At 36.0% G+C, this 21,229-nt stretch overlaps 1 protein-coding gene across 2 annotated transcripts in view; it reads left to right on the top strand.

Annotated features, from left to right (window-relative positions):
• The window catches only part of PPP4R1 (protein phosphatase 4 regulatory subunit 1), an 84,948-nt gene that overhangs the window by 48,068 nt on the left and 15,651 nt on the right, over positions 1 to 21,229 (top strand). For both annotated transcript variants that reach the window (XM_044666851.1, XM_044666858.1), the window contains one exon: positions 4,532 to 5,061. In XM_044666851.1, coding sequence (XP_044522786.1) covers positions 4,532 to 5,061 — 530 coding nt within the window. The remainder of the gene's footprint in view (positions 1 to 4,531; positions 5,062 to 21,229) is intronic.

Raw genomic sequence — 21,229 nt, 5'->3', positions numbered from 1 at the left:
TCTTCTACCCAGCTACCCAATGGTAGTGCTTCCTCCCTCCCCTGTGTGGGGTAAGGAGGGGACAGGGTATACCCAGCATGTTTGGGGAAAGGGGAGGAACACCAAAAGGTTTGCCATCACTGGCTAGCCCTTACCATTCTTCTACCTTTTATCCATTACAATGGTATTGATTCTAAGACAGAAGGTAAGAGTTTTATCTTAAAAAAACAAACAAAAAAAAAAACACCTACTGAGTAAGACAAAGAAAAATAGGGAAAAAAAGTAATACAGCTTGAAAGCAAAATTACAAAGCCAAGATATAATAGAAAATATATTTTAGCAATATGACAAGTTGAAGAACTAGGTACCAGGATTACTCAAAGCCCCAAGAAAGCAAGAAGAGACGAATGAGACTTAGTGAGAGGTTAAGTGAATTTCTTAAGGTCATATAGGCAGTATAATAAGTATGAGAGACAGGAATTGAACCTAGGCCTGTGAATCCAGCAATTGTTTTTAAATAAATGATCTGGAAAGAAAAATGGTATTTTTAAATGCTTATTATATACAAAGCACTATTGAGAATGTGAATAGAAATTGAGGCAGTCTCTGCTCTCAAGGAACTTCCATTCTAATGAAGGAAACAACATGTAAAAGGTTTTAAAGTCAGAAGAAAAGACTCATGGTTCTTAAGGTACAGCAGCAAAGTAGATGGGAATGGGAATACATATTGTTTAGTATTATTTCCACTGATAAAATCATAGTTTCTGATATTGAACCATCTAATCTTGTTGTTAACTTTCTTTTCTGAGTCTTGCTGTAGCACCCAGAGAAGCTTGGCTACTGGTCTGGGGGAACATTGTTCTTTCCAAGACTCTTAGTTTTAGAATTCTGAGCAATCTTCTCTGGGATTTGAAGCAAGGTGATTGTGCTTGTGGTTTGATTGACTTGGTGTAAGTATGCATCTTTTCTCTCCTTTAGGATTGCCTGGCTGCTTAAGTTAGGTTGGTTTCTCTGCTCCACAGGTGGCAGTCAGAGATGGTTGACCCTTTCCTCTCTGGAGTTGTTTCCCAGGTTGTTACCTGTTGGACCTTCTAGACTGAGAGCAGGAAAAAGGGTCTTAGAGATTCTACCACTCCTAAGGTCCTCAGGTTTGCTTGTCAGTTGATCAACAGTTGGTGGTGGTGATAGTGGTGTGAAAGGTGGGCCCCCACCTTTCCCCTGAATAGGATGCTCAGCTTCCAGGCCCTTTGTGTTATTTTTGCTGGGAGACTTGGATTTGAAGCAAGGCCTATGGTCTGAGGGACCCTGCTGTTGTTCTCAAAGCTCTTGGATTCAGGGTCCTGCTAGGCTATGGAATATTGTGTAGAAATCTGAGTATATTTATTTCATTTCTACCTCTTAAAAGTTGGGATAAAATGATTTATCAGAAGTGAAATACAAAAATGACATTATTCTACCACAAGCAGAATTTAGAGTCATAAAGCCTAAATTGTGGATAAACCACTGAAACTGCAGATGGAAAAACATAAGTTCAAATGCAACTTATTAGTTTTGTGACCCTGGAGAAGTCACTTAACCTTTGACTGCCTCAGTTATTAAAAGGGGGGTGATATTTGTAAATCTCTTAGACAGTGTGTGGCAAAAGTGACCATTTAATACTCATTTCATTTTACACACACACTCTTTCTCCTTCTCCTATTTACTATACTGTCACTTAGCCCTTCTAGTTCCCACATAGATAAATGTTCTTTGATTTTATATGTGATTATATTTTATTGAACACAAAATGAAGTGCATACTAGCACTCTACCCAAGTTGTGTTACTATGATTAGGTAGCATGTTTGTTAACTGAATCTTTAAATATGCTTGAATTTAATTTTTTTCAATATGCTATAGCAGATAGCTATTTAGAAACATAAATTACCTGCAGTTAGTGTAAGTTAGATACACAAGAGAAATCTTTTCATTAATTAAATTCCATATGATGGAACTGGTGTATTAGATAATTTCAGTATGTACTTTCAAAATAATCCCTTTAAAAACTATGATGCTTTGAATAATCTTAGTGCCTAATTCTTTGCTAAAATGTTTTTTTTAGGTCTTAATTTTGCTTTCTTGTGGTTTTACTTTGATTCTTATTCTTTTAATTTCTTTCCTGGTCTTATTTTTTCCCCATTTTCTTTTGCCTTGCTCAGTAAGCCACCTTTTTTTTTTCTGCATTGTTTTCTTATAAAGATAAGTCTAAACATCTTTCCTGAGAGGCAAAGACTGTCAATTGTGAAAATAGTAGCCAGAAGGAAAAAAGTTAAAATAAATAATATCTTCCATGTTCTTAACATCCTTTTTTTTTTTTTTTAACCCTTACCTTTTGTCTAAGACAGAAGAGCGATAAGGCAATAGGGGTTAAGTGACTTGCCCAGAGTCACACAACTAAGAAGTGTCTGAGGCCGGATTTGAACTTAGGACCTCCCATCTCTAGGTCTGGCTCTCAATTTAAACTTTAAAAAAAATTATTTTTGTCACTAAGGATGGGATGGAAAATGACTGCTCAAAAGACATCCCGTATTCTACAGCAGCATATACAATATTTTATCTTAATAGTTTCCCACCTCTCTGCCATTAGGGAGGAAATCTATTTAAGTAGCTCTTCTCCAGGACCTTAAATACCTCTTTTCCAGGACTGTCTACATTGTGTAATGCAATGGTAATAATGATAACTACTATGTATGTTGTACTTTAGGAGCACTTTGTATCTATTATCTCATTTGATCCTCATCATAACCCTGTAATGCAGGTGCTTTACTAATGAGACTGAGGAAAGTTAAGCGACTTGTCCAGGGTCACACAGGTAGTTAGTGTGATTGAAACAGGATTCAAATATAGATCCTCCTGACTGCTAGTCCTACACTATCTGCTATGCCACCTAGCTGCCTAGTAGGCATAAATAATATTTCCTTAAAGAAAATACAAGACTTATCACGAAATCAAGAATATGACTAACCAAAGGGTCTATGCATTTAGAAGTAATTTTGAAATAAATAGTTGGTACAGGGAGGGGGGTTATTATATGGATTGTCTGGTCTATTTTCATTACTCTCCTAATTGCTCTTCTTGCATTCATTCTTTCTCCTTGCTAGTCCACACAACTACCACATTTTTGTAGTCCATAATCATAGGTTTGACTATGTCACCCCTCATGAAACTCTAATGACTCCCCATTGCCTCTAGGATAAAATACAAAGTTACTCTGGCATATAAAGCCTTTCATAGGCTTACTTCAACCCATCTTTCGAGGCTAGTTGCACATTCTCCCACATTAGCAGGCAATGTGTCTCAACTCTCATGACCTGTTTATCATTCCATGTCTTCTGTGCCTTTCATAGGCTATCTGTTTCTGGACTCCTCATCTTTGCTTCTTGGAACCCCGGGCTCAGTTCTTGTCTCCTTCTTAAATGATATCTTCAGTTATTTGTGTATTCTTCAAATCACTTTACATTTATTCATTTACGTATCTCCCCTATAAACATGTTGTGTCCCCTCCAAAGAAAAAAGGCCTTTCCTGGTTTCAAATTTTAGCCTTTATGACTATAAGCAAGTCATTTAACTTCACAGCTTCAGTTTCTTCATCTATAGAAATAGAGGTATTAAACTGCAAAATTTTTTAAACATTTATTAATATTTATTTTTTTAGGAAAGTTAACATGGTTACATGATTCATGCTCTTACTTTCCCCTTTACCTCCCCCCTTTTTCCCCCTCCCCCCCATTGGCCGATGCTCATTTCCACTGGTTTTAACGTGTCATTGATCAAGACCTATTTCCAAATTGTTGATAGTTGCATTGGTGTGGTAGTTTCGAGTCTACATCCCCAATCATGTCCGCCTCAACCCATGTGTTCAAGCAGTTGTTTTTCTTCTGGTTCCACTCCTGCAGTTCTTCCTCTGAATGTGGGTAGCGTTCTTTTTTATAAATCCCTCAGAATTGTCCTGGGTCATTAAACTGCAAACTTTTTAAAGAGGGGGCCAAAGGAAAGGAAATGCTCATCTGTCAGTCTGTTTCTAAGGCAACTCTTTCCAAGTTTCATTGTATTGTATCCTACTCATTGTATTCATCAGATTACGAATAATGCCCTCAGTGGATAGAACGTTTCAGGGGGCCCACATCTGGCCTGTGGGCCATAGTTTGACCATCACTGATCTAGAGTATACGATCCTGCATAAGAATACTCTGAAAACCATTGGAAATGCACTACCAGAAAGCTTTATTATAAAAATTGTTAATAATTATGAACTCTTGTTCATGCCATGAGAACAGAGTATTAGAATGAAGAATAAGAAAATTTGATTTCCTATTGTATTTGGCTTAAGCTAATATTAAAATTAATTTACATTTTCTGTGTATACATATTACAGAAAATGAGGCAGAATCATTCTGAGTAGCAAGGCAAAACTGCACCATTTGCCAAGTTTCCTGTAATTAGTTGACTTTAGTATCCTTCTTTTGAGAAATTAATAGATTTTTTTTTTTGTTTTCATGTTTCCTGCAGTGAAAGAATCGGAGATGGAGATGACTTCTCAGAGAATGTACAGTTCAGGACAGAGGCTATTCCTTTGGATGTCTGTCTTTGTAAATCCAGCTTAAGACTTGAAAATAACCTGGATGATCACACTCAAACATGTAGGAAATCCTTGAGTGAATCTCATATTCACGTGGATAGGTCTTTACATTCTACTTTGTCTTCAGTATCTCTCCATAGTATTCTTCAGGAAGCAGTTGATGAAATTGAGCAAAGTTCTGACAGTTGTGCTATAACATTGCTACCAGAAATGGACATAAGTTCTCCGGAACAACCTTACTTAGATCAGGAATTATATAACTCCTTCCATTTCTGGAGGACTCCTCTACCCGAAATAGATCTAGATCTAGAGCTTGAGCAAGATACTGAGAAAACTCTTGAGAGTCCAGAAGGAACACCAAAAGTTACTATACCAGATTCTCCAAATATTACTATGGCTACACGAAAGGAACTTGAAGAGATGATAGAAAATCTTGAGCCTCACATTGATGATCCTGATGTTAAAGGTATGATAAGTCTACCCTGTTAAGCACTTTTATCTCCTTTCTTAAAATGTTTGTTTTAATTACTGGTTTTTGAAGTTTTTTCTTTTAAAACAGTTGGTCTGCATTTTGGGGGAAAACTGGTTTGATAATTTTAAATTAATGAATCAAAAGTAGTTTTTTCAAAATATGATATGTCAAGTTTTTGAGAATTTTCATTCATGAGGACTAATTTGTTACGTATCTGCATTATCCACACAGTTTATTTATTGGTGCTCATGTAAAGTGCCTCTGAAGTTTTTCTACAAGTGGTAAAAAGAATGCTGTGTACCTAAGAAACTCCAAATCTTCATTCTTATATGAGTGTTTCCATTTTGTTTTAGGTTTTATTATGCTAAAATAGAAATGATAATGACTCAGTCTTCCTTTTGATGAGAGAAGGGCCAGTGAAGCTGTAGTCCACTCCTTTCCTGTAAATCCTCATAGACAGTATTCCAAAAGAATCCCTAAGTTTTAGAAGAATCATTTAGTTTCCTACATCTTTATACTTTATTTAGCTTTGTTTTGGGGGTGAAGAAAGGTTCAACTCACCAAATAATCAGTTCTTATTCTGTTAAGGTTGTATGTGAGGTAAATTCAGAAACAAAAATGAACAGTTGTACCTGACCTCAAGGTGTTTGAATTCTGCCATAGGGTTTATATAACATGGATAGAGATGAGTAAGTATGAGGTAATTTGAAGATAGAAATAGCATTAACAGGATTTTCCTGTAGAAGGCAGCACCTCAACATAACCCTTGAAGGCAAATTAGGATTCTAAAAGGTAGTGGCAAAGAGGGAACACATTCTAGGTATTTTTCCTCCCACTCAACAGCACCCCCAGGGTTTTATTCTCTCTGTAACAAACACCCATGGGCTGCCCCAGCTTGGAACATACTGTGCAGTTACAGATATCTATGCACCTTGGAGAATGGGGACTGAGGGAGGAAGGAATAGGCTCTTGGCTAGGACAGAAGGTTGGGGAAGGATGGTGTTCTGAGACTCAAAACCTCAAGCACAAACAAGCAAGGAAATGAATCTTTCTGGCGAAGGAGGGGCCAGTTCCAGTCAAAGGGCCAGGGCTTTGTAGGGAGAGGGATTGTGCAAAGGATAAAAATGAGAAGTTAACTGTCCACTCCAGGAACATCTAGTAAATGATTCAGCACATAGAGGGTAAAGTGTAAAAATTCTAGAAACATAGATCAGGAAGACTTGCTTTCAGATCCAACCTTCAGGTACTTGTTGTGTGACTCTAAGCAGGTCACTTAACCCTGGTTTTCTCATCTGTAAAATGAATTGGAGAAGGAAATGCAAATGACTAGTATCTTTGTCAGTAGAGTCATTAAGAGTCAGATGCAACTGAACAACAATAAAAACATAGGTATGACTCAGAAAAGAAAGGCTTTTAAAAGAATTTGCATTTTAACATAGAGCTGCCAAAGATTTTTGAGCAGAAGAGTGACTTGGGAAAGGTTATTTTGGCACTCGTGTGGCCATGGATGGATGGAGAGGAGAGACTGTGGAAATCAGAGTAAACAGTTGATCTAGGTAGGGCGATTAGGACAGGAAAAGATGTGAAGGGGAGAGTAGGAAGAGGCAGGAATGACTTGGAGATCACAAATATGTGTGACTGGAAGGATAGTCCCCTTAATAGATACAGGGAAGCTGGAAGACTGTTCCTAACAACTTCTCAAGCCATCTCCATTACTCCCCTCCCCTTCCCTGTTAGTAATGGGTCATTCCTCATTTGTCACTGGAAAAAATGAGGTCTTTCATGAGCTCCTTTTCATCTCCAGTTGTATACATTATATCACTTCAGCATCCTCCCATAAATTTCTCCTCGTTTACTTCATTTATAATACTACCATCCATCCTCCCAATAAATGTTTTTGCCTTTGGTTATATCTCATCCTGTTTCTTCTAATAGCTTTTTCTTTTCAAACATGCCCTCTCTCCAATTTTCAACCTCATTTTTTATTGGTTCCTTTTCCGCAACCTTTAAAACATGCCCAGATCTTGCCCATTCTTAAATTAAAACAAAACAAAAGCAACAACAACAAAAAAACTCCTCTTGACTCTACCATTCCCACAAGCTATTATCTTTTGTCTTTCACAAAGAAACATCTACAAAAAGCTATCCCTCCTCTCACTTTCCCCCCCTTTTTTTCTTTCTTTTTATTTGGATCCTTGCCATATGTCTTTAGTATCAATTCTAAGTCAGAAGAGTGGTAAGGGCTGGGCAGTGGGGTGTTAATTGACTTGCACAGGGCCCAAAGTCACATAGCTGGGAAGTTTCTGAGGTCAGATTTGAACCTAGGACCTCCCAACTCCAGGCCTGGCTTTCAATCCACTGAGCTACCCAGCTACTGCCTCCCTTCTACTCACTTCTAAACAGCTTGCAGTATGACTTATCAAACTGAAACTATTCTCTCCAACATCACTAGTGATTGCCCTTCATGGCTAAATCCGAAATCCTTTCTCATTCATCTGTCTTTGATTTATCTGCAATGTTTGACTTTTTTTTTTGATTGAAGAATTTTATTTAATTAATTTAGAATATTTTTCCATGGTTACATTATTCATGTTCTTTCCCTTCTTCCTCCTTCCCCCCCCCCCCCCCAAAGCCAATGAGTAATTCCACTAGGTTTTACATATGCAATGTTTGACATTTTTGATAACCCCTTTTTCCATATACCCTTTCTTCTATGAGCATTTGTTACATTCATCTATCATCTTTCTATGTCTTTTTCATCATCCTCCTTGTTCTCCTTATTCTTAGGTTCTGTCTTAGGTCCTCTTCTCTTTCTACACTTTCTCTAGGTGACCTCCCGTGGATTCAGCTGCCCTCCAGTCCTAGTCTTTAGCTGACTGCTAGACATTTTCACATCAATAACCCATCAGCATCCCAAGACTAAAATATCAAAAAAAGAGCTCATTCTCTTTCCTAGCCACACCCATCCCTTCTAGCATTCTTATTTTTGTTGTGGGTATAACCAGTCTTGTAGGCAAGATTCCTGGCCTCATTATTATCCTCAACTCTTCACCCTCTGTCACTCCCTTGTATTTGATCAGCCATCAAAGTCTTGTCGATTCCCACCTCCCCAAGGTTTCTCCCAATGGTCCACTTCTCTTACTCATACCTCAACTACCATATTTCAGACCTTCATTACCTTCATTTGGGCTATTTTTTTTCTTTACAAATCTATTTTATTATGATCCAAATTGTCTCCCTCCCTTCTTCCTCCCCAGAGTTGGCAGGCAATTCAGTCTAGTTCTACATGTATTATCATGCAGAACATATTTGTATATTATTCATTTTTGTAAGTGAATAATCATATAAAACCCAAACCTCAAAATATATCCAAATAAACAGGTGAAAAATCATATGCTTCTATCTGCATTCCTACTCCAACAGTTCTTTCTCTGGAGGTGTGGACAGCATTCTTTGTCATAAGTTCCTCAGAATTATCCTGCATCAGTATATTGCTGAGAGTGGCTAAATATTTGTCACAGTTGATCATTCCACAATATTGCTATTACTATGTACAATGTTTTCTTGGTTCTTATACTTATTTCCCTCTGCATCAGTTCATGTACTCTTTCCATCTCTCTCAGAGCACAATAGTATTCCATCACTGTTGTATATCAAAACTTGTCCAGTCATTATCCAGGTGAGGGGCATCCCTTTAGATTCCATTTCTTTGCCACCACAAAGAGAGCAGCTATAAATATTTCTGTATAAACAGGTTCTTCTCCATTTAAAAAATCTCTTATACAGACCTAGTAGTCATATTACTGGATCAAAGGATATGTACAATTTTATAGCCCTTTGGACATAATTCCAAATTTTTCTCAATAGTTTGATCAGTTCACAACTCTACCAGCAATACATTAGTGTCTCAATTTTGCCACATTCCCTCCAACATTTATCATTTTCCTTTACTGTCTATTGACCAATCTGATAGGTGTGTGGTGGTACCTCCGAGTTGTTTTAATTTGCATATCTCTAATCACAAGGGATTTAGAACAGTTTTTCCTATGATTATTGATAGCTTTGATTTCTTAATCAGAAAACTTCTTGTTCATATCCTTTGACCATTTGTAATTTGGGGAATGATTTGGATTCTTATGAATTTGACTTAGTTCTTTATATGTTTGAGAAATGAGACCTTTATGAGAGAAATTTTTTATAAAAAGTTTGTTCCCAATTATTTCCCTTCTAATCTTGGTTGCATTAGTTTTGTTCATATAAAAAATTTCATCTGAATTATTGCAATAAACTCATAATTGGTCTCCCTACACTCACTTTTGCCACTCTCCAAACAGTCTTTTGCATATAATTGCCAAATTGTTGTTTTTAAAGTGTAGGCTTAATATTGTTCCTCTATTCACAGGGTTTCAGCTAACTCCACGTTGCTTTTATAATAATAAACTATAAATTCCTCCAGCATTTAAAGCCCTTTTTAATCTGGTTTCCACCCATTTTCCCAGGTTAATTGCACATTACTAAATATTGGGAATTCTGTAGTTCAGACAAACTGATTCACTTGCTTATTCCCCATGGAAAATTCCTGTCTTTTTGCCTTTGTATTACTTGTCCTCCCTCATTTCTGCCATGCTCTCCTTCTTCTTCAGCTCCGCTGTTTAAAAAACCCCAACTTCATTTAAGGCCGCTTCTTTCAAAGGGAAATTGGAGACATGCATATCACTCCTATTTGAGCTGGAAATGACAAAACAAAAATAATGATTCACCTTTGCAGGATTGGAAAATACATACTTTAAGTATCCTGTATTTATTTAGCTGTTAAGCATGTTATTTCCCTAGTGTAAAGTAACCTCTTTGAGGGCAAGGAGCTGTTTTTGGATCCTCAGTACTAAGTATAATATCTGATAAGCTATTTATTCATTGATTGTCTTTTGGTGGTTATGTTTTTTGGGGGGAAATAATTTGTCTTAAATATGTTAAGCTTGGCATTAGACATCTAAGTGGAAATGACTAACAGGGAGATACTCTCTGGATTATGGGACCAGAGTTCTGGTGAAAGATTATAGAGTTGGCTATCTCCATTTTGGAGTCATTTTCAGTGATATGACATTTGAACCCATGGGAATAGACAAGATTGCCAAGGGGGGAGGGTGAGGGAGGGAAGAAGAGAGAGAGAGAGAACACCCATCATTTGAGTGTGGAAGATAAATAGTGATCTAGCTAGGGAATCATCATCATCATCATCATCATCATCATCATCATCATCAGGCAGCTAGATAAAAAACCATGAGAGAGTAGTGCCACAGATGCCAAGGTAGGAAAAAAGCAGAGGGATGGGAAATATAAGGGTAGTTATCAATTTCAAAAGGTATGGAAGGATCATTGGTTTAAGCAGTGAAAAAAGACTACTGATAACTTTGTAGAGAAAGTGTTTTGAATTTAAGGGTGGGGTTGGAAACCCAATTATTAAGATTTCAAGAAATAAATGGAAAATAAGGAAATGTAGTCAGTTAGAGATCATTGTGTTTGCCTGACCTCTTGTAAATCTAATGAAAAGAGCTTTAAAATAAAAAAAGATGTGTAAATCCATCAAGCTAGTTACCTTTGAAGAGTAATCACATGAAAGAATAACAAATCCAGAAGTTCACAGGAAACAAAATGCTTCAATATTTATATATAAATGCATAAGCAAGAGGAACCAGTAATAGAAAGAGGCTAATTTTGACTCATTGGTAACAATGAGACTTGTTGAGATGAAACCTTGGATTGGAATCTAAGGAAATCTAGGAACCAGATAGGAAAAGAAGAGAAAAGAGAAATCCATACATTTTATTGAAGACAGGGAAAAGCAATTTTGTCATCACACTATATTACAGACCCCTTGGACATGGAGGAAAAATAATCAGAAATTTAGGGAATGTCACTAGCCCTTGGTACAATGGCATGATGTACTTAGTAGTGATCTGTTTCAGTTATTCAGGCATTAGCCAGGTAGTAGTACTTCTCCACCAAAAATAATAGCTTCTTGACTTTCCTTAATGATCTTTTCTTCAAAAGATGGAAAAAATCAATAAAATGAACTTCTGTTCTATATCTGATTCTTACAAATTGATTATTGAAGTAGAAGTGGTAGAAGTTAGAAGGGCTAGACATTGCCTGACATATCTTCTAGATATGGAGAATGCAGATTCCAAGGGATTCAAAAGAAGGATAGACAGGCATGCTTGATCTAAAAATTCTTTCTGGCAGATTTGTCTAAGAAAGATGGAAAACTTTAAGAATGAAATTCTGAATCCACAAAGGCAAATAATTCAAGCTAGAAATTAAAATTATAAAGTGACTAATATGAATGTCACCAAATAGCTTAGATTTTTGAATAGTATGAACAGGTCACAGATGTATATAATAATATGAGAGTGATAAAAAAGGGTAATGATTTCCTAAGTGCCAGGCTCTTTACAAATATTATCTTATTAGATTCTTACAACAACCCTTTTAGGCAGGAACTATTATCAATCCCATTTTACAGATAAGGAAACTGAAAACAAACAGAGCCACACAACTTTAACCTTACTATTCCTAAGACTCTTATCCATTGTGCCATGTAGCTGCCCCTGTAATAATGCCAAGAATAGAACCGAGGCTGGTAAGGAAAACTAAGGACAACAAAAATGTTGTTTGTTTTTTTAGCTATATTGGGGGAAAAGGAAGGATCAAAGAAAGGACTGCTGCCTGGGATGGATGGGACACTGATAATTGACACGAAAGAAGGTAGACCTGCTTAATTCTTATTTTGTTTTTTGTTGGCTTTTTTTTTGTTTGTTTTGTTTGTTTTATGCCAAATAAGAATGACCTTTGTACTAGAAATGGCAGAATAAAAATGGGTTACAGGGAATTGATAACCAAGATAAGTAAGGAAATACTTCAAGTAACACCTTGTTTACCCTGAATTATTGAGGTCATTTGCTCCATATGAACCACATTCTTAGGTACTAAAAAAATTGGTGGGTGTGATTCCTGTGCCACTATCAGTGGTATTTGGAAAATGTTGGAAAAGGGGAAAAATATATATCATTAGGCTGGAGAAGAACAGATGTAGTCTTTATCTTCAAAAGGATGAAAAATAGAATCTGTATACCAAAAGTAAATTGTCTTGACTTTACTTCTTGAATTTCAATTACGAGAGAAATTCTAGAATGGATCATAAAAGAGATGGTTAGTGAATATCTAAAAAAAGGAACCAAGAATATTAAAGAACCAGTGTAGCTTCATCAAGGGCAGAGCATGCCATACTACTTTTTTAAACAAGTTGTTCACCTGGCAAATCAGTAGAATAATATAAATATTATAAATATTAGTATAATGTAGCAGCTTTAAAAAGCTAATGCAATATTGAACTACATTAAGAAAGAAATAAAATTCTAGAATGAGGAAGAAGTGATCATTTCTCAGTGCTCTGGTTAGACTAAATCCAGGTTATTATGTTCAATTTTTGGCAACCTGATTTAGGGAAGGAGATTGATAAGCTGGAATGTGTTTATGATAGTGAAGAGCCTTGAGCCAGTGCTATATTTGGATTGGATGAAAGAACTAACTGAGCATATTTAGCTTGGGGAAAAAAAGCAGCTCGGGGGACTTTTGATGAACATCTTGTGGAAGACAGTTCTATTTGATTCTAGGAGATAGCAGAAGCATTGGATATGAGTTGCAAAAAGGCACAATTAGGTTTAATAGAAGGAAAAACTTCCTAACAATTAAGAAATAGAATGGGCTGTCATAGGAGGTAATTTAATGGTTTTCTGTTTATTAGGAAATCTTAAGGTAGAGGTTTTATGATCTTTTGTTAGAGAGGGGTTTGATTTGCACCTACTTGGGTCCCTTCCGACTTTGAAATTCTATAGGTAACTTTGAGAAACTCATCTGTAAAATTGAGAAATAATCACTTTAAACCATAAAATATTTAAATCTTAATATGTTTTTTAAAACCATCTCATGGTTATTTTGGCAGTTTACACATGATATTAATTTAGAGTCAGTATGGAAAAGGAGAATAGTGTTCTGAGCTTGGAGACAGGAAGAAGACCTAAGTTCAGTACTTACCTCTAATACTAGCTGGGTAACCCCTGGACATGTCACTTACGCTGTATGTCTGAGGCAATCCCTGGAAACTTAGTACAAAAATCACAAAGGGGTTGTAATGGATACATCACATAGAAATCACAGGTTCAAAATAAATGAAAATAGGGGGCTGCTAGGTGGCTTAGTTGATTAAGAGCCAGGCCTAGAGATGGGAGGTCCTAGGTTCAAACCTAACCTCAGACACTTCCTAGCTATGTCACTCTAGGAAAGTCACAACTTCCATTGCCTAACCCTTAGCACTCTTCTGCCTTGGAGTCAAATGTGCCATATTGATTCTAAGATGGAAGGTAAGGGTTTAAACAAAAAGACTAATAGAATTAATAAATCTTTAAAGGCAATTTAATTTAAAAGGGCAATCACATTAAATTATCAACAGTTATAGAGTGATAAAAACCTACTTATAATTATCTGCCAGAAAAACTAAAAATTCAAAAGATATATAGGGTTTTTCGTGAAAATATGAAATACTCAAATCAACAGAATGCCAAATATATGAAATAATTAAATCACTAGGAAATTGAACTCACTGTAAAAGAATTACTTTCCTCCCTGCCTCTCCCATCCCCCAAATAAAACAAAACAGAACCTTGACCATTTAAAGTGTGATTTTTTTCAAGTTCTTAAAGAATAATTTATGCTTTTATTACCAATTTTTTAAAAAGCTTGCCCAATTAGCTTTACAATATGATTTTTCAAGTTCTTAAAGAACAATTTATACCTTAATTATAAAAGTATTCTCAAAAATTGAGAAAAATAATTTGTCAAACTTCTTTTATGAAATACAACTTTTAATTCATAAATCAAGGAAGAAAAAAATTACCAAAAATTGACCAATAGCATTAATTTATATTACTTCAAATTTTAAAATTATAACAAAAAGACCTACAACAATTTACCCCCCAAAATTACTTTGATCAATTTAGATTTTTGTCAAGGTCACAAAGATATGGTTCAACCTTAGAAAAATGCTTAACAAAATCTTTTAAGCCAATAATATTCCATACTGATACGTTTTAGAAAGATTTTCTATAACAAGAAGAGATTCCACAATCTTCCTTGGTAATTAAATTTAACAATCTTCAGGATCCTACATATATTTTATACAAAGTTCTTCCTATTGTAATTTCAGTTTGTGATTTTGGGGTTAGCCTTCAGTTTTTGTGTGTTGGGGGTTTATTTTTTAACCCATACTATCTGTCTTAATATCAATTCTAAGATAGAAGAGCAGCAAAGATTGGGCAAACTAGGGTTAAGTGACATGACCAGGGTCACACAGCTAGGAAGTATCTGAGTTCAGATTTGAACCTACATCATTCCAACTCTAGGCCTGGTGCCCTATCCACTGTGCTACCTAGCTGCCCCCTTTATTTCCTCTGATAGCATTCTCTAAAAACAATTTTCTTTTTTTTTTTTCATTCAGTTTGTTTGAAAAGTCATAATGCATTTTTTAAGCCTTTAAAGTTTAAACAAACACCCTCTCTTAAATTGAGGTTTATTGTCACTTTCCTTTTCAAATTCAGAAATATCATTTTGTGGACGAATGAATTGGGGTCATACTGAATGTGGAGCTGATTAAAAACTTGACAAAAATGAGCAGTCATTTCAGGTCAAATGTGTTCTATTTTGGAACTGCTGGGTTGTGCAGCTTCTCAACTAGAATTATTTGAAGACCAATTTGTTGTAATTTCTGGTTTTATGTTCACTTTAAGTTATTCGTTACAATCACAAATACTTTTCCTCTCTGAGAGATTAGTATACACATATAATCACGCCCCAAATCCTTAAATAATTTTTGCCTTATAAATGAAAAAAATTTAAAACATAGTGAAAATGTCTCTTTGCTTGACCTTTTACCACACAGTTGATAAATCTTGCTTCAAAAAAAGCTTTTTTTTTTTTTAAACCCTTACCTTCTGTCTTAGAACCAATACACATACTGTGTATTGGTTCTAAGGCAAAAAGGTGGTAAGGGCTAGGCAATGGGGGTTAAGTGACTTGCCCAGGGTCACATAGCTAGGAAGTGTCTAAGGCCTGATTTGAACCCAGGACCTCCTATCTCTGGACCTGACTCTCAATCCACTGAGCCACCCCGCTGCCCTCCAAAGAAAGCTTTTGATAGCATCCATATTGAACTAAGTTGATGACGACCACTATCACGGAACCCAGTTGAAAAGAGAATGTCATGTTTCACATTCCTTCATATGTCAAGATTTCTCTTCCCTGCTACACACTTCCCAATCCCCCATATAGATCTAGTTAAATTCTAATTAGGAAATTACTTTTTGTCATGGGCACTTGTTTTCCAAAGAAATATTGGAACAGCTATAAGAATAATTTCTAGTCAGTAAATTCTCGTAACAATGATAAAAAATTCGGAAATGTCTCATGAGGTCCAGAATGAGGGGTTCTTGTCAGGACTTGACTTTCCTTAGTTGATATATTCTGACTAAATTAGTTGATATTATTCCAACCAGGTAAAGAGGAAAAGGAAGCTATAAACAGGAAAGGGAGAAGTTATAGAGGATAAGTGCAGGTACACAGATTCTTCTTCAAAACCTTGTAAAAATAGATTGGAGGCCTCACTAATGTTTTGGGCAATTGTCCAGAAACCCTGGCATTTAACTTTCTTCCTTTGACACATGGGAGAGCAATTAATATCTTTTTAGCATGTGTTTAGTAAGGACCTACTATGTTCAAAAGCACTGTACTGGGGTGGTCCTTAGGGAGAAAGTTTAAATAATTTGTATTTAGCACAAACTAGAATACATAAATATAGAAATATAGCAGTCATAATAAAAAGCTATATTGTTAAGGAAACTGTCAGCATATTTTTACATTTAAATGACAAGAAATAATCACCAATTTTTTTCGCTGAGTACTAGTTCAGCTTATACATAAAGGGCTCTGGCCTCAATTCGATTCATCAACTTTTATGATATAAACAGTTGAGACCTAGAATATATGTATAGTCTATGCAACAGGGAGAGATTTTGCAGAATCAGAAAACTTCCCTGTTATTTCTATTATAGGCATCCAGAGGTCTCTGATTAGTATCATTGGAGTCAAGAAAGATAACCTATTGGGTGCAGCTAAGTGACTCAGTGGAGAGAACACCAGGCCTGGAGTTAGGAGGACTTGGGTTCAAATATGGCCTCAGACCTAGCTGTATCACCCTGGGCAAGTAACTTAACCCTGTTTGCCTAGCCTCTTGCTCTTCTGTTTTAGAGTTGTTACTAAGACAGAAAATAAAGGTTTAAAAAAGAAAGCAAACCAACTGTTTTCCTGAGTTCTTACACCAGCCAAGGAAACCTAAAATATGTAGACTTTGCTACATATAACCTTATGCTTCATCCTCCACTGCAGGTATAAAAGGAAATAAAGGCTGATCAACTTTATAATTTTTCCCTAAACCAACAGTTTCATCTCACTCATTTACTAGGATTATCAAGTTCCACTTTCTCACCATTCACCTCTTATAATCTAGAACTATACTTAAGTATCTTTTACAAGTCAATAGTGACTTCTTCATCCAAATTTGAGGGTTTTTTAACTTCTGCTATATTTGCCACAACTTTTTGATAATTTCCCCTTTGAATGAAATTATTTTATCCAAATTATTATTTTAAATGGCTTGGGAAAGACATGGATGACATGCTTTTGCAAGCACAAAACTAGATTTAGCCAATGCTTTGGATGAGAGTGTAAAAAAGATCCTGATAGGCTAGACCAGTGATGGGCAAACTTTTTAAAGAGGGGTCCAAAGGAAAGGAAATGCTCATCTGTCAGTCTGTTTCTAAGGCAACTCTTTTGAAGTTTCATTGTATTGTATCCTACTCATTGTATTCGTCAGATTAGGAATAATGTCTCGAGGCCAGATAGAACATTTCAGGGGGCCGCAGTTTGCCCATCATTGAGCTAGAACATTGAACTAAAACTAATAACTAATAAGCTTAATAAAGATAACTGTATAAAAATGTTAAAAATAAGTTTTAAGAATCACAAGTTTAAGATGGAGATGTTGTCTATTATATTTTGTGTGAAAAAAGATGGAGTTTTTGTAAAGTGATCAAAAATAGCATAATACTACAACAGAGACAATCTACATTAATTTCATTTAAATATGTAACATTTTTAATTACTTCATAACAACTATTTAAAAGTTACATTATTTGAGGTATCATAATTGCTCAATATGTGGTACTTGTCAGTATTTCTTCAGAAATTTTTTAAAGATACTTTCTTTACATTTTATTAAAATTATGCTAAAAAGGGAACAGGCAATTAAAAAAATCTTTAATATCTAAGAAATCTATATCACCCATGAAGGAGGTAATAGTTTTACTGTACTTTGCTCTGGTCAGTTGCCCATTAAATGTTAAGTCACTTCTGGCCCCATGATTTAGGAGTGGGAGGAAGTTGCAGGTGAGGTGCTGAATTAATAGGGTTGGAGGAGAACCTTAAGACTTTATAAGTTAGATGGAGAAGTAGCTAATAAGTTTTAATATAATTAAGTTTTAAGATTGATTTTAGCTGGGGAAACATGCATTCACTGGTAGTATTTGGGCTGATAATCTCAGGGGGAGAACATACAATTATTGTCATTAAAAAATAATAATACTGATAATATGCTTTAAGGTTTATAAGCTCTTTAAAAACATAATCTCTTTTTATGTCCTCAACAGCCCTCAGAGTAGCTACTATTATTATCACCATTTTATAGATGAGGAAACTGAAGCCGACAGAAGTTAAATAATTTGCCCAGAGTCACAGACTTAGTTAAATGTCTGAGGCAGGTTTTCAATTCAGGTCTTCCTAAATACCGAGTGCAGCACTACCCACTATAACATCAACAATATATGTTGAGCCTACTCAAGAATGATATTGTAAACAACCCAGAAATTGTTTTTATCTGTATTCATGTTTTTTCATTATTATTACTAACTGTAACTGCATTGAGAATACTGTGTTTAGCTGGTGGGATCAGAGATTGTTCAGAGAGAAGAGCAATTAGTACAATCAGAGGAATGTTCTTTAAGAACACATGTAGGGGGGCGGCTGGTTGGCTTGCTCAGTGGATTGAGAGCCAGGCCTAGAGATGGGAGGCCCTGGGTTCAAACCTGGCTTCAGACATGTCCTAGCTGTGTGACCCTGGGCAAGTCACTTAACCACTTGCCTAGCCTTTACTGCTTTTCTGCCCTGGAACCAATACATAATATTGATTCTAAGACAGAAGATAAGGGTCGTTTTTTGTTTGTTTGTTTTTTAAAAACATCTAAAAGGCTGAGTCTTTATAGCCTGGGAAGCCAACAGCAACTAAAAAGGGATCATAAGATTTCAGTTTGGAAGGAATCTTAAAGGTCATATTAGAGATGAGGAAACTAAGGCAAATTGTTTACTTGGTAATAATTATCAGAGCTGGGATTCAAATCACTACTATCCTATGAGTCTTGTGTTCTTTGCATTGTGCCATGATTTAATATTGGACATGAATATTATCTTCTAGATGTATGTACTATATAGTCACCTAGGAGACGTGTTTCTTTGTAAAGCACAAGTCTCCTTCTAGACTCCTAAATAGTTCTTACTCCCTTAAATAGTACTTAGCTGCAAAAGAGTATTCTGGAGCCCAGCTCCAAACACTCAGAATGTCCATCTCAGCCAGACTTTATCAGGCAACACAGAGTCCTCTAAGACACAGGCTTATTGGAAAATGGTGTCCAGGGGAAAGCCTTTAGGTATGTGATTAGGTATGATCAGCTACCTCTTCCTCTTCTCTAAGCAAGCCAAGTTGCTATTAATTGCCCGGTTGCCCAGCATTGCATTTGACCCTCAAGGCTTACATATACTCCTATCTTTCCTTGCTCATCTAGCCCAGTGAATCCATAAGCATTTATTAACTACTCCAAGACTTGGAAATACAACTAAAGGGCAAAATCACTATCCCTGTCCCCAAGGAATCCACATTCTAATAAAAAAGACTATATGTAAATAGGTCCATAAGAGATATATACAGAGTAGATAGCAAGTAATCTCAGAGGGGAAAGCACTAGCCATAGGAGGGGGGATCAGGAAAGGCTTCTGTGGAAGGCAGTATTTGATTTGAGTCTTACTCGTTTCATTTAAAAAACAAACCTCCCCTCTAAAATCCAACTTCTGACAAATAGTGACTACAAGCGGTCAGCTCAATGCCTCAGACACCTGATGAAGATTAAGTTACTGTCTACAGTGGTAGAAGAATTTTCTTCACCAAGATTTGCTTATACCAATTAAATCATAAAATCACAGGAATTTATTATGCCAGTAAAGTTACAAAAGGGAAAACAATCACAGAAAAAAATGTCTTTTTTAAAATGTTTTCACAAACAATCCTGTGAGACAAGCAGTGTAAATATTAATATTCTTATTTTATAGAAGCTACGATTTAAGTGGCCTCATACAGCTAAGTGTTAAAGCTGAGTAATGAATTTGGGTATTCTAATTCTGAGACCGGTGCTCTTTCCACTATACTATGAATCTCAGGTCACTTCTCTCTTCAAATATGTTGCAAAGAACAGTTTGTAATAGGAGGCTATGCTGTGAGCCTTAAAGCAGATTAGTCATGCCTAGTATATACATTCAAAGAGGATATAAAATTTTAGGGGAAAGGTTCCTCTTTGTTTAACTTTGGTGATCCCAGAGGGCCAGAAAGAATATAAATAATGTGGGAATGGGGTTAGGTTTCAAGGGCTGGTTCTCTGGTTCATCTGTGATTCCTCATTGCTAAAGGAGTCAGCAGTTGATACTTGCAATTTTCCCCAGGAGATAAAATAGTTCTTAATCTTGAACTTACTGTATCCAGAAGTGCCTATACTTTCTGGCATTTTTATTTGAAATTCTACATTTCAAGGGGCAGCTGGGTAGCTCAGTGGAGTGAGAGTCAGGCCTAGAGACGGGAGGTCCTAGGTTCAAACCCGGCCTCAGCCACTTCCCAGCTATGTGACCCTGGGCAAGTCACTTGAACCCCCATTGCCCATCCTTACCAATCTTCCACCTATGGGACAATACACCGAAGTACAAGGGTTTAATAAAAAAAAAAAAAAAGAAAGAAATTCTACATTTCAGCAATGTTTTTCAGGCATTCAGACAAAACAAGATAAATACAGAATACTTGTCTGGCCATCTACTCTAACATACAAGCTACTTCCTTCTTTTACCCTCCCTATGTATCTTTCACAATGAGATAGCAAATGAGGAATGATCAGTTTGGGGAGTTTAGGGCTTAAAGTTGTAAGGAACCTCAGCATACATCTTGTCTTAACTAATCCTGTAGTTAGTAACACATTAGCTATTAGTTTTTCTCAACATTTGCAAAAAACATCATAAGTTACTTAAACATGGCTTAAATTCAACATTTCAAAAATAAATCATTTCCTACCTATTATTATTTATCCCCAATACCTCTTCCCTTCCAACTTTCATTTCTATTTAAGGTACATTATATCTTCCTTTTACCCAGGTTCCTAACACCCCCTTCTCCTTATCTTTCATATCCAGTCTATTGATTATGCCTCCTTCATAACAGCTCACATCTGCCTATTTCCCAACTTAAAAGGGTTATTACTACTAACCTAGTTTAGGACAAGTACAGTAGTCTTCTAATTGACCTCCCTGAAATTCATATTCTTTTCTTAACAATCCGTCTTCCACTAGTTGCTAAATTCACAGTCTTAAAGCACAGACTACTTTAAAAAAAAAAAAAAAAGATCCAGGGGCTTCTCTAATTGCCTCAAAAATAAAAAATAGAAATTCTTCTGGTTTAAAGCCTGTTATAGTCACTCTCAGCGATCAACTATTATTCTAGGCTGGTTACACAGTATTTTCTATACTCCCTTTACACTCCCTCTTCCCCATATCTGTATCCTAGGCAAACTGGTATGCTTCCTGTACCATCTGCTATATATATTTCATGTCCTAGACGTGCTTTTTTCCTCCCTTCCTTGTTCCCTCCCCTACTACTTATACCTGGAATGTATTTCCTTCTGACTTCTGA

This window comes from Gracilinanus agilis, chromosome 1, assembly GCF_016433145.1.
Source record: "Gracilinanus agilis isolate LMUSP501 chromosome 1, AgileGrace, whole genome shotgun sequence".
In the NCBI taxonomy this organism is placed as follows: Eukaryota; Metazoa; Chordata; class Mammalia; order Didelphimorphia; family Didelphidae; genus Gracilinanus; species Gracilinanus agilis.
This window is presented reverse-complemented; position numbering and strand designations above follow the sequence as displayed.